The sequence below is a fragment of the Neoarius graeffei genome, chromosome 8 (assembly GCF_027579695.1).
Source record: "Neoarius graeffei isolate fNeoGra1 chromosome 8, fNeoGra1.pri, whole genome shotgun sequence".
Lineage (NCBI taxonomy): Eukaryota > Metazoa > Chordata > Actinopteri > Siluriformes > Ariidae > Neoarius > Neoarius graeffei.
In genome coordinates this window covers 89329066-89342958 of record NC_083576.1, presented here as the reverse complement: position 1 = coordinate 89342958, position 13893 = coordinate 89329066, and the positions used below count along the sequence as shown (strand labels likewise).

Sequence of the window (13893 nt, the reverse complement as noted above, 5' to 3'; positions counted from 1 at the left end):
TAGGTGAGAGTTGGGTGTGCTAGCCAGTGTTGTGAAACTATGGGTCTAGTTCACTGGTGAGCAGTGAGTACATGTCACTGCTCTTTCATGATTACAGTCAAATAGTTTCTCTGCTTAGCTTATGCGTGCTGTGATCTTTTGGGGGCAGTGTGATTGACAGAGTTAGCAAGATAGCTACACAAGTTGGCTTGAATTAGCTAATTGTGTCCCTCATATACCCCTGCAGAAGTAAACACAAGGATGACAATGGAGTGTATGCCTAATAATTTAAGGCTCGCATTAACAACCAAAGTAATAGAGTAATAAAGGGCTTTTTGGGATAAGCCCCGCCCCCAATTGCATGGCCACACCCCCAACCATGGCTGGAACCCCACCCCCAGGCCTTAAACTCATCCTATTATGTTAACAAACACAAAAATAAGTATGATATATAGACTTTGGTGAACATAAAGTGAAGAATGTCAAAATGTCAGAATTTAGGCTATGACTGCAGCACATCCAACAATAAAGGGCCAATATCCGGAATTGCCCAAGGGATATCACCGGGCACCCTCTCTTATCTTAATGAGTAGACCTTGAACAACAACAAACAGCAAAAAAAAACTTTAAACTTTAACCGACGAAGCCAGGTTCAGCCAAATTTGGGCCTTTGGCTCCCGGACTAATACAGAGACAAGGTTCATTACTGAAGTGTGTGTTTAAACTCGCCCTTTAGCCTTAACGTGCAACATTATCGGGAAACTCACCGCAGATCTTCGCACCTGCTGAGAACATGAAGATGAATCGTGTGGTTTTGGTCCTGGGCTTCGTCCTGATCATGGGGCTCTACTCAGACGCTCAATGTGAGTTTAATACACACAGTTTATGTAGCTGTACAACAATAGTTGTGTGTGAAGTAGAAGTAAATATGTACATATAAACCACACACACACACAAACACACACATGCAGAAACACACCCACACACTTTTTATTTGTTATTAACTGATGTATAAAACTTATTAATGTTCCACCTTCAGAGTGACTTATAGAGGATATGGACTTGATAAGTGGTTACTCAGTGTATATACTGTAAAGCAACAATGATTACAGTTGTCCTACCTGTGAAATAAAAATGTGTTCTACACGGGAACAATGCGTAACACGTAATGTGCAATGTGTCTAAAAACAGATCAGAGCTTCCTGGATTATTATTATTATTATTAGTAGTAGTAGTAGTAGTAGTAGTAGTGGTAGTGAGATCATATCAAAACATTTCATTAACTGAAGATCTGAAAGATGAATAATTTTATATGACATTTATTTTATTATGAGTTTCTATTTGACTAAATCACCTCATCTGTGTCTCACTCAGCTGAACGTAGTAAACAGACTATAGAATGCTGTTTTGAGTTTTTCACTGGCAAAATTCCTCCTGAAAAGATCCTGAAGGTTACAAAGACAGACTCACGCTGTCCACAGCAAGGCTTCATGTGAGTATCTGACAATTACACAAGGATTATTGTTTAATTCCAGGATTTTAATTTAAAAATGGGAATTAAATCCATTTCTAAATGAGATGAGAGTAGATTGAGATTGTATTGATGTGTGTGTTGATGTGTGTGTTTCAGTGTTACTACTCCTAAGATCCCCAGACTGTGTGTTCATGAAGTCACCATCGAATGAAAAGCTTAAAGCATCTTAATGCTGCAACTGAGATGCAACACACACCATTTATTATGATGCTTATGGATGTTACTTATGCTTAATGTAATGCAGACTCAAATAAATGTATCACGCACCACTGAGTGAACTGCATGATTCATTAATATGCACAGTATAAAATACACACACACGCACACACTTTATTAAGTATTAACTGATGGTGAACGATGGGTCGGTCTGGTTCTGTGTGGACTATAGAAAGGAGCAGACTGTGTGTTCATGAAGTTCAGGAGCATGAGTTTAATACACACATTTTATGTTGCTGCACAAAATTAATTGTACATGATGTATAAGTAAATATGTCAAGTATAGACTACACACACGCACACCCTTTATAAGGTATTAACTTATGTATAATAGTTATTTACGTTCTACCTTCAGAGTGACTTATAGAGGATATGGACTTGATAAGTGGTTACTCAGTGTATATACTGTAAAGCAACAATGATTACAGTTGTCCTACCTGTGAAATAAAAATGTGTTCTACATGGGAACAATGTGGAGAGTAGCACATAACGTAATGTGTCTCAGGAAAAAAAAAAAAAACATCTGAGTTTCCTGGATGAATAATAATAATAAGTTGTATTATTATTCTCATCTCATTATCTATAGCCGCTTTATCCTGCTCTACAGGGTTGCAGGCGAGCTGGAGCCTATCCCAGCTGACTATGGGTGAAAGGCAGGGGACGCTCTGGACAAGTCGCCAGGTCATCACAGGGCCGACACATAGACACAGACAACCATTCACACTCACATTCACACCTACGGTCAATTTAGAGTCACCATTTAACCTAACCTGCATGTCTTTGGACTGTGGGGGAAACCGGAGCACCCGGAGGAAACCCACGCAGACACGGGGAGAACATGCAAACTCTGCACAGAAAGGCCCTCGCTGGCCACAGGGCTCGAACCCGGACCTTCTTGCTGTGAGGCGACAGCGCTAACCACTACACCACCGTGCTGCCCTGTATTATTATTATGATATTTGTATTAATAGTAATAGTAGTAGTAGTGTTGTTGTGTCCAAGCTGGTGGCATGCCAGTAGCATGCATCGCCCTCTCCTGATCCAAAATGGTGCTTTTTTTGTGTCATTTTGTTCCTCTGCTCGACCCTGAACAGCACAAGGACATCAGATCAACTGGTGTTCATGTTCACCATTGCCAGAAACTCCTTCAATACAGATACCATGCAGAAAACATCATAAAACATGATCTGCTGGAGAAGCTATGCGATCTTGCCCTGCTGCGAGTAACAGGCCTCCAGTCCTCGGCCTTGCCTGAGGCCACTGACACGGGGAGGAGTCATCGGAAGCAGTGTGCAAGGAGACAGAAATGCGGCAAGCATATGGCTGTCCATGCGAGGCTAACAGCTAACCCTAGCCAGCTGACTCTCCCATCCATTTTACTCTCCAAAGTTTGCTCCCTGGAAAATAAACTGGACTATATCCAGCTCCATCGGACACCCAGTGTGAGTTTAGAGACTGCTGCATCCTTGTTTTCATGGAGACATGGCTCAGCAACTGAGCTCCGGTCATCACCATTCAGCTGGATGGGCTAGCTTCATTCCGAGCTGACAGAGATGCAGCTCTGTGCGGTAAGACTCGCGGAGGTGGCTTGTGTATTTACATCAACACAGAATGGTGCAGGAATTCAGTGCTAGTCTCTGGTTATTGCTCATCGCTAGTGGAGTTTGTGACTGTTAGATGTAGATGATAATATTCACCATAGGAATTCACTTCCACATTCGTAACCAAAGTGTACATTCCCCCCAGCGCTAATGCTAAGGAAGCACTCTGTGTACTGTATGGTGCAATCAGTGAACTGTAGAATGCTCGCCCTGATGGACTGTTTATTATCACTGGAGATTTCAACCATGCGAATCTCAGGTCAGTGCTCCCTAAATTTCATCAATATGTGGACTTTGTAATGAGAGGGGCAAACACACTGGATTTTGTTTACACAAACATACAAACATTCCCAGGGCAACTCCCCCCACCCCCACTTCAGCTACTCAGACATATCTCTGTTATGCTAATTCCAGCATGCAGACTGCTCATCACACTCTCCAAAGCAGTTCTAAGGCAGGTGAAAACCTGGCCAGAAGGAGCCATCTCTGCTCTCCAGGACTGTGTTGAGAGAACTGACTGGGACATGTTTAGGGAGGCTGCAACCAATGGCGACTGCATTAACTTACTGGAGTACACAGCATCAGTGACCAGCTACATCAACAAGTGCATTGATGATGTTTCTGTCTCTAAGACCATCACCACTCACCCCAGCCAGATGCAGTGGATTACTGCAGAGGTTTGTGCTCTACTGAGGACCTGAGATGCTGCCTTCAGAGCCAGTGACAGAGCGGCCCTAAGAGCAGTGAGGGCCAAATTGTCTCGGACCATCAGAGCAGCACTGTGAGGGTGACATGATGTCAGATGCTGAAGAGGGGGCAGGGGGGTGTGCTGGCAGAATCTGTGGCAGAGGGGGGAGGAGGGGCAGAACAGGGAGGGAGTTGAACCTCCTGACCGCCTGGTGAAAAAAACTGTCCTTGAGCCTGCTGGTTTTGGCCCGGAGACTCCGCAGTCTCCTCCCAGACGGCAGCAGGTTGAAGAGACTGTTTATGTATATAAACACATATGTTTACATACCATGGTATCAGAAAATGTCAACTTTTGCACTGAAATGTAAGCTGTATTAATGTATTAATATGTTTAATATTTAAGGGGTAAGAGATGGCTCAGTCGTTATCTTCTAGATAATCTGTGGAGTTTGAGTAGAGGAAGTGGTGAGTTGAGGTGATGTGTGTAGATGTACGGAGGGAGGACACACACATGGTTGGTTTAAAATAAACCAGTACAACTCAACTCACCATCAGAAGCAAATTTGATGTTCAAGAGAGAAGAGATCAGATCTTCACACACCTGCTGAGAACATGAAGATGCGTCATGTGTTTTTGGTCCTGGTCTTCATCCTGATCATGGGGCTCTACTCAGATGCTTTCCATGAGTTTAATACACACATTTTATGTAGCTGGTCAACATTAGCTGGAGATGAAGTAGAAGTAAATATGTACAGTATAAACTACACACACACACACACACACACACACACACTTTTTATTTGGTATAAACTGATGTATAATATTTATTAATGTTCCACCTTCAGAGTGACTTATAGAGGATATGGACTTGATAAGTGGTTACTCAGTGTATATACTGTAAAGCAACAATGATTACAGTTGTCCTACCTGTGAAATAAAAATGTGTTCTACACGTGAACAATGTGGACAGTAACACGTAACATGCAATGTGTCTAAAAACAGATCAGAGTTTCCTGGAATAATAATAATAATAATAATAATAATAATAATAATAATAATAATAATAATAATAATAATATCTATTATTATTAGTAGTAGTAGTAGTAAGATCACATCAAAACTTGGTTCATTAACTGAAGATCTGAAAGGTGTATAATCTTTATATGACATTCTATTAACATTTATTTTATTATTATTTTCTATTTGACTAAAACATAATATGCATAAACACTTAAAATGTAACATGCGATGTGTCTAAAACACATCTGGGTTTCCTGTAATAATAATAATAATTATTATTATTATTATTATTATTGTTTTTAGTAGTAGTCGTCGTAAAGTCACATCAAAACTTGTTTCATTAACTGAAGATCTGAAAGGTGAATAATCTTTATACGGCATTTTATTAACATTTATTTTATTATTTTCTATTTGACTAAAACACGTCATCTGTCTCACCCAGCTTTAGTTTTTGAACATAGCAGAGGGCCTACAAACTGCTGTTTCGAGTTTTTCACTGGCAAAATTCCAACCGAAAAGATCCTGGAGGTTACAAATACAGACCCACGCTGTCCACAGCAAGACTTCATATGAGTATCTGACAATTACACATGGATTACTGTTTTATTCCATGATTTAAATTTTTAAAAAAGTGAAATTAAATCCATTTCAAAATGAGATAAGAGTAGATGAGATTGTATTGATATGTGTGTTTATGTGTGTGTTTCAGTGTTACTACTCCTAAGTTCCCCAGACTGTGTGTTCATAAAGTTCAGGAATGTTGATAGCCAAGATTATTATTAATATCACGATATCCAAGATGGCGCTGCGGACGGTTGCCTCTGTACTTCGCTCTCTCGTACTTTCTATGTTTTTTTGTATTTGTTGTGTTTTTTGCGCTCCTTCGCTGGTCACATACTCCAGAGAAGAACTTATAAACATTGGAATAACCACCAGTAAAGTTTTTTCATCGGTTATCATTGATCCGGAAAGTTTTCCAGAGCTACTTGTTGGAGGAGCAGCAGCTCTCTATGGATTACGCCGAGGACACCGGAGACACCGGGGGAAGCGAGCTGGTGCACTCGTCAGACTGAGGCAGTGGGGGTTTCTCACTGTGCTCCCGTCTATTTACCTGGCTAATGTCCACGCTCTGGCCAATAAGATGGACGAACTGCTGCTCCTCAACTCAATTAACATGGATTTTAACAGATCTGCTGCCTTGTGCTTCACTGAAACCTGGCTCGGTGAGCACATCCCAGACTCTTCTGTCCACCTGCCTGGATTTCACCTGCACCGAGCGGACCGCGAAACGGAGTTCACGGGGAAAACGAGGGGAGGCAGAGTCTGCTTTTACATTAACGAAGGTTGGTGTACTGATGTCACAGTTCTAAACAAATCATACAGTCTTCATCTGGAGTCATTATTCATAAACTGCAAACTGTTTTATGCTCCGTGAGAGTTTTCCTCGTTTATTCTGGTTGGAGTCTACATCCTCAGGCGTGTATTAATGAGGCGTTACAACACCTGGCTGACCAGATAAACAATGTGGAGAAAAACCACCCGGACTCTTTACTCATTGTTTTGGGGGACTTTAACAGAGCAAACCTCAGCCATGAACTGCCAAAATATAAACAGCACATTAAGTGTCCCACCAGGGACTCTAACACTCTGGACCACTGTTACACTGTTTTAAAGGACTCATACCACTCTGTCCCCCGTGCAGCCTTGGGACTATCTGATCACTGTATGGTTCATCTTATCCCATCCTACAGGCAGAAGCTGAAATCTGCTAAGCCTGTAGTTAAGACGGTGAGGAGATGGTCCGATGAGGCCAAAGTGGAACTACAAGCCTGCTTTGACTGCACTGATTGGAGTGTTTTTGAGGCTGCAGCCTCAGACCTGCATGAACTGACTGATACTGTGACATCTTACATCAGTTTTTGTGAGGATATGTGTGTGCCTACCAAAACCTTCCGCATATACAATAACAATAAACCCTGGTTCACTGCAAAACTCAGGCAACTTCGCCAGAACAAAGAAGAGGCCTACAAAAGTGGAGACAGAGTTCTGTATAATCAGACCAGAAACACACTGACAATGGAGGTGAAAGCAGCTAAGAGGAGCTATGCTGATAAGATTAAAAACAGCCTTTCAGCAAACGATCCAACATCAGTGACTACGTTTACATGCACATAGAGAGAATCGAATTTCTGCCGTTGCTCGACTGAAATCGAAGTTCAAAATGCCATGTATACACCTTAATTCGGCTGAAATTGAACCGAACTTGATTTCTCGGAATCGAGCTACACGACCTAGTTTATGCGATTTCTGCCGAGCTACTTTGTGCATGTATCGAGCTAGTTGTCGAACTACTTCCGGAAGTGACGAGTGACGAGACCACAAGCGGGAAACACAACAGCCTCGGTCGGCATGACAACAGTAGTAGCGAGCAGCAGAAGAGGATAGGAGGAACAAACGAAGAAGAGAAAATGTGGATGTAGAGCTCTCTGAAGTGTGGGTGGAGCACAGAGGACGGCAGGACAAAGCTTCTGGTACTAATAGGCTTTTTATTGTCAGACTTTTCAGTTTAACAGCCTACTTTTATTCTTGAGAGAAACACACACACACACGCGCGCTGTGTTCTAGTCCCGGGATGAGCTCTCCCCTCTGCTCTCCCTCTGCCTCCTTAAGTAGGGCGCGGTTACTGGGAAGACACACAAACACAGGTTAATTACTGTCAGGTGAAGTGATTCTGCCACTCACCTTCCCTGGCTCCGCCCTCCTGTCACAGACCGGCGCTTGACCATGCCCCCACTGCCACAGGCAAGCAGAAACGTGCACTTCTGGAGCAGGAGACAGAGTTCATGCTCATTCAGCTTAAGGAGTTGAATATATTAAAATTCATGGACGGGAGAAAAACGCGCAATGGAGAACACGGAACTGATAACTTTGTTTACACTCTTGAATAGCTCTTCTTCATGACGACAACCGGAAGTGTACCAACACGATGGGGCGTGTTGCGCCACCTGTGGCTCGGGTGCACAATGCACCTCACAATAGCCCGATTTCATTTGTGTGCATGTAGGATTGGATTTCTCTGGCACCCTGCTGGGACCTTCAGCTCGATTACCGACAGCAGCTCGATTTGGATGTGCATGTAAACGTAGTGAGTGTGGATAGGCCTGCAGAACATTACTAACTATAGGAGAGCATCCACCAACACTGCAGTGAACCATCAACTGGCTGACGAGCTGAATGTGTTTTACTGCAGATTCGACACATTCACACCTCTCCCCCCTTCAGTCATTAAAGACCCATTTACACCCCCTGCCATTCTGCCACCCCCCACCTCTGACCCCCCACCAGCACTCAGGATCTGTGAAGAGGATGTCTGTCAGCTTTTCCTCAGACAGAAGATCAGGAAGGCACCTGGCCCAGATGGTGTGTCACCCTCTTGTCTGAAGGTCTGTGCTGACCAGCTGGCTCCCATCTTCACCCAGATCTTTAATAGATCCCTGGAGCTGTGTGAAGTCCCCTCATGCTTCAAATGCTCCACAATAATTCCGGTTCCTAAGAAAACCAATATCACAGGACTGAATGACTACAGGCCTGTTGCCCTCACATCTGTAGTCATGAAGTCCTTCGAGAGACTGGTGTTGTCATACCTGAAGGACATCACAGACCCCCTGCTGGACCCCTGCAGTTTGCCTACTGGGCAAACAGGTCAGTGGATGATGCAATAAATATGGGTCTACACTACATCCTGCAACACCTTGACACTGCAGGGATGTATGCCAGGATCCTGTTCATGGACTTCAGTTCGGCATTCAACACCATTGTTCCAGACATCCTCCACACCAAGCTCACCCAGCTCACTATGCCCTCCTCCACCTGTCAGTGGATTACAAACTTCCTGACTGACAGGAAGCAGCAGGTGAGGATGGGGAGCATCTTATCCAGCACTCGGTCTATCAGCACTGGCGCCCCCCAAGGGTGTGTGCTCTCCCCACTGCTCTTCTCCCTTTATACCAACGACTGCACCTCAAGAGACCCGTCTGTTAAACTCCTGAAATTTGCGGATGATACAACAGTCATCAGCCTCATCCGAGATGGTGACGAGTCTGCATACAGACGGGAGGTTGAACGGCTGGTCTGGTGGTGCGGTCAGAACAATCTGGAACTGAACACGCTCAAAACTGTGGAGATGACAGTGGACTTTAGGAGGAGCCCCCCCACTCTGCTGCCCATCACCATCACCAACAACACTGTGACTGCTGTTGAAAGCTTCAGGTTTCTGGGTTCCACAATCTCTCAGGACTTGAAGTGGGAGACCAACACAGTCACTATCATCAAAAAGGCTCAGCAGAGGTTGTACCGCTAGTGACATACTCAGAATGCTCGCCTGTCTGCCGCAGAACGGTAGGGGCCCTCGCGGTAAACTGCGGTAAGGGTGCAGTTACAACTTGCAGCCATGGGGGCAGCATAACACTGAAGTAGGCTTTGTCAGTGGCCGCCAAAACATGTGCGCCCGCTATCTCTCCCTCTCCTTTCGTTGATAATCGGCGATTTGGTGATAGCAAATTACCTCTATTGCTAACTAATAACAGAGACAATTGAACGCATACGAGTTGATAATTGCACACCGCAAACTTGAGCAGATGCGCCAATTTCTCCTCTCACCTCCTTTCCTCCATGCAGCTGTTAAAAAAAAAAAATGCAATTGCACAGTTTGTTTGGCATGCCCCGTCACTTAATTTTTTGTACAGACACTGCTGTTGTTTTGTAGGTGAAGACAGTTCGTCTGGTTATGTTAGTTATTAATAAATATCCCAACTTAATTTATAACATTAATATTCTAGCGCATGCCGATTCAGCTGATAACGAGATCATTAAACTGCACAGTATTCTCTAGCACACTTCCAGGATTTAAGTTAGAGAGGTGAAGAAGTGGCTGTGCGTGATTTCGGTATTTAAAATAAATGTTGTTTGTATAAACGTAGTTCGGGAGGAAGCCTGCGGAGTGATTGACAGCTGTCATTACCTGCTCCCGCCTTCCCGGAGATTTAATCCCTCCTGCTCCTTTCACCTGTCATGCGCGAAGGCTTCTCGAATTGTCCCACCACCTCCCCCTTCTCCTCCATTTCACTAGAGCACCCAGCTGCAATTCCTCTATAGGGGGTGTGTGAAGCGGATCTCATCCCGTATGATCTCCGCTGAAAGCATCCAGGTACCGAGGCCAGCTGACATGCCAAACATGCTTACTGTACACCAAGCACTCAAGGGCGAACTAGTGAAACTTGGTTTATAATTTACGCTATTTTACGCATCTAATGACAAAAATTAAGATAGGCTACTAAACTGTTGGGACGAAGGCTGAGCATTTTTGCACAAGTGGAATTTAAACACATAGCCTAGTTATCATGCAGTGACGTTTCATTTAATTTCTCAGCATTCCAGCTTAATGCGCGGCAGAAATGACACTGTATGAAAAGTGGGATTTACGGGAGCAAACGGGACTGTAGATTTCTGTGGAATTTCAGGTTTATGACAATTTACAGCAATTTGCAGGCAACACTGAAAACTGCCGTGAATTGTCGGAAATGGACGTGTAACTTGCTTTGGCAGTTGTCCCCCATGACCCCCCTTCCCCTAAGCCTAGGGAAGGCTATGCAAATGCAAATCAGGATAGCAGGGGGAGTTCCCAGGTAACATTTTGCTAAAAGGTATTAACTTAATTGTAAGAATTGAGAATTGTAAGCTTTTTAAAACTGAGTTGCTGCACACAAGTCAAGTCAAGAAGGTTTATTGTCATTTAAGCCATACATAGTACACAGTGAGATGAAAAACTTTTATTAGTACTAAAAATAACAAAGACATGAATGCAACAATAATGTGTTTCAACAGTGTACTGTGAAAGTAGCAGCCAAGGGTATATGTCTATCAATAATAGCAACAGTACAAAACCTGTATATTGCTGGAATATTGATGGAAAAGGCAGTGAGGGAATTAACACAGAGAACATTTCCAAGTATCCACACAAACTGTTTGATGCACAGAAGAAGCGATGTGATGGCGTTATCAGAAATCTTGAAGGCTGATTGCCATGACAAAAGCATCATGGCCAGAAATTTCATCAAGTCTTCTGGTTTTTCACTTCTGGACTGATCACTTCCATGCCCCTCTCCATCTTGTATGTCTGGACAGGCTTCACTCTGCTCCTCAGTAAGGCTTTCCCCCTCTTCAGTCACATACTCATCCTATGCAAATGTAAAACACACATTTAAATTCATATCCATGCAATAAATTACAATGCATGCAAATGCCCACATTCGACACCTCAAACGACCATACTCAGTGCATGAATATGTCCATGTCAGAGTGAATAGGCCATCATTAGCATGGCCATTTTAGTATGAGACCAGTCAAATGACCACAGTCAGTGCATGAATATGTCCATGGCAGAGTGAATAGGCACCGTTCGAACTACGGGGGTACTCGGGGGATCCGAGATCCCCTGAAACAGACATGAGATCCTTTGAAAACATGATTTGGGAAATGTTGGGGGGGTCTCTAAAATATTGGCAAAATGATGTTTATTGACATAGCAATCGTGTGTAACGGGAAGCATTTGCATATCCGAAGTGTTGTGTTCACATCAAAGATAAAATAAACCGATATGACAACGACTGCTGCTGCCAGGTTGGGGACACAAACTAGTAGAAAGGAAGTGTGCCAACAGTGCCAACACACTTCCTTTCTACTAGTTTGTGTCCCCAGAATTTTCCCATTGTTACCATTGGTAATGTTCCCGTTGATATCATTGTTGATGCGAGGTTGTTTTTTGAACATGCCAATGCGGACATGATTTCCCCTGATGAGTTATGACTTCAGACGCGATGCGTGTGTGGAGGTGTGGAGTCCGCGTGATATGTGCGTAAGATAGGCTTCTCGTGTTTGGAGAGCCGCACTCTGAGACAAGCGCAAGCACAAGCACCCCCCCCCCCCCCCCCCCCCCAAGGGAAAAAAAGGGACCCCCCAAAAATATCGGCATAGTTTGAACACTGTGAATAGGCCATTGTTAACATGACCATTTGAGTATGAAAAGTTTGTGAAACTATAGTTTAAAAAAATCATATGCATCTCAAACTGCTGTTAAAAGAAGCCTAATCTGTGGCCTCTGTGTTTATTTCAGGGGAATCTTGAAATTACTTATAATTGAATTATTTAATTCAGTCAGTAAGCAGGAACTTCATACTTCTATATTCAAAAATATCCAAAATGGTTTATATCACAAACATGCGAGCATGTACCGTATAACAATAACCTCGCATGTGATTGGACCAGGACCAGGCGGTCATGGGCGTGGCTCATACAGTATAAACAGGTGTACCGTAGCTTACCAGGTACCGTAGTTTTCATGTGCTCTGGAACTTTCTCTTGGTTTCTGGGATTTTTGCTGCTTGGTGATCTTCAATGGCTGGACGGCGCCTCGCGTTCTACTCTCCGTCGACTCCTGTGTCTGGACGCGATGGACCTGTGTCGGGAAGTCCGCAGATCGATGAGAGAAAACTGCTGTCTGCTCTCAGTGGGTTGTCTCGTCAGATTGCAGAGCTGACTACGTTCGTAACCGACAGATTCAACTCTATGGACGACAGATTCAACACCATGGAAGACAGATTGACTGCTTTGGAGGGATGTAACTTTGGGGAAAACGCAAACTCCAGGAAGAAAAGACAGGTGCAGAGTCCCATGATTGCGGTAAGAATTTGTCCGGTGTCTGCTAGCTAAGCTAAATAGCCTAAAAGTAAGCATAGCAGCTAGCCCAAGCTAAAAGTAGCCAGTAGCTAGCTATGAGGGACAAGTGACTTAAAAACGTTGTTTTGTTCTTTTCATAGGAAACAGTACGCCGTCTTCACAACTCGGAGACAAACACTAGGCGATACGAGCCGGCGCAAGGGTAAGATTTAAAGAATATGCTTTCATTCTGTATGAGATACGTTAATAGATGCAGATCCTAGCCTGATCCTAACTGTAGCCATCTTGTTTTCACAGACTACTTTGCCTCATAACGAAGCCGTGACAAGCTATTTAGTGCAGGCTTTGTCGACAAATCCAAATCTTCATGATGCTGACAAAGACAACATTGTGTGTAAGTAACAACTATTTCACTAAATATTATGGTAGCCTATACTGTCCTTTCTCTGCTGTCTACACTTCCCTTCTTCCTTTCCCTTATTAAGCTTAGCCTACTGCTACGTTGTTAATCGTACTCTCATTTGTTTTTCTAGCTGCCTGCAAGACGTATTACGAAACCTTACGCAGGAGCTACAGATACCAGCAGCCTGATCTTTCGTTGCAGGCGGAAGCAATGAAGTAGCCGGCTCGTAGTCGCTCCAGAAGAAAGAGGGTAAGATTTTTCAGTTTTGGTCAATGTGACTTTTTTTTTCAGTGTTTTTCATGTGTTGTGTCCATACGCAGTGCATTGCTCAGTACTTATTCTCTTTATCGATCGTTTTTACAGCTGTTTGACGCGAGACGAGGTGTCCTTGCTATGGACGAGATGGATGTATGGCAGTGTGCTACCGTAGACCTGATGTCGGATGAGGAAAATGGGGTGGTGGATGGGGTGTCTGGGTGGATCGTTAAGCCTCCGCCGTCCCGTAACCTGGAGCTCAGCGAACTATTGCCGCTTTTCCACTACAAATGCGGCTGAGCCATGCCGTGCTGAGTTGGGCTGAGTCGAGCTGAGTGGGGCTGTTGGAGTTGCATTTCGACTACAACCGCGCTGAACCGTGCTGGCTGGAAGTGGGTGGACACATTGGGTGGAGTTAGCGAAAGTGGGTGGATGTCACGTGATGTCGTTAAGCGGCGCAAACA

General features: G+C 43.9%; 1 protein-coding gene and 1 long non-coding RNA gene across 2 annotated transcripts; both read left to right on the top strand.

Annotated features, from left to right (window-relative positions):
* Positions 1 to 772: 772 nt before the first annotated feature.
* On the top strand, positions 773 to 5801 carry LOC132889957 (C-C motif chemokine 14-like). The gene is made up of 3 exons (XM_060926761.1): positions 773 to 842; positions 1354 to 1471; positions 5747 to 5801. The coding sequence occupies exons 1-3, from the start codon at positions 773 to 775 to the stop codon at positions 5799 to 5801; spliced, it is 243 nt and encodes an 80-aa protein (XP_060782744.1).
* Positions 5802 to 13118: 7317 nt separating this feature from the next.
* On the top strand, positions 13119 to 13669 carry LOC132890293 (uncharacterized). The gene is made up of 3 exons (XR_009655180.1): positions 13119 to 13165; positions 13305 to 13423; positions 13538 to 13669. It is a non-coding gene; the product is annotated as an uncharacterized LOC132890293 (long non-coding RNA).
* The last annotated feature ends 224 nt before the right edge of the window (positions 13670 to 13893 follow it).

What these genes read in the sequence shown, in the direction of transcription:
- LOC132889957 (XM_060926761.1), top strand. Translation starts at nt 773, where the DNA reads ATGAAGATGAATCGTGTGGTTTTGGTCCTGGGCTTCGTCCTGATCATG. An exon ending in GCTCTACTCAGACGCTCAAT is followed by an intron (nt 843 to 1,353) that starts GTGAGTTTAATA and finishes TGTCTCACTCAG; the next exon opens with CTGAACGTAGTAAACAGACT. An exon ending in TGTCCACAGCAAGGCTTCAT is followed by an intron (nt 1,472 to 5,746) that starts GTGAGTATCTGA and finishes TGTGTGTTTCAG; the next exon opens with TGTTACTACTCCTAAGTTCC.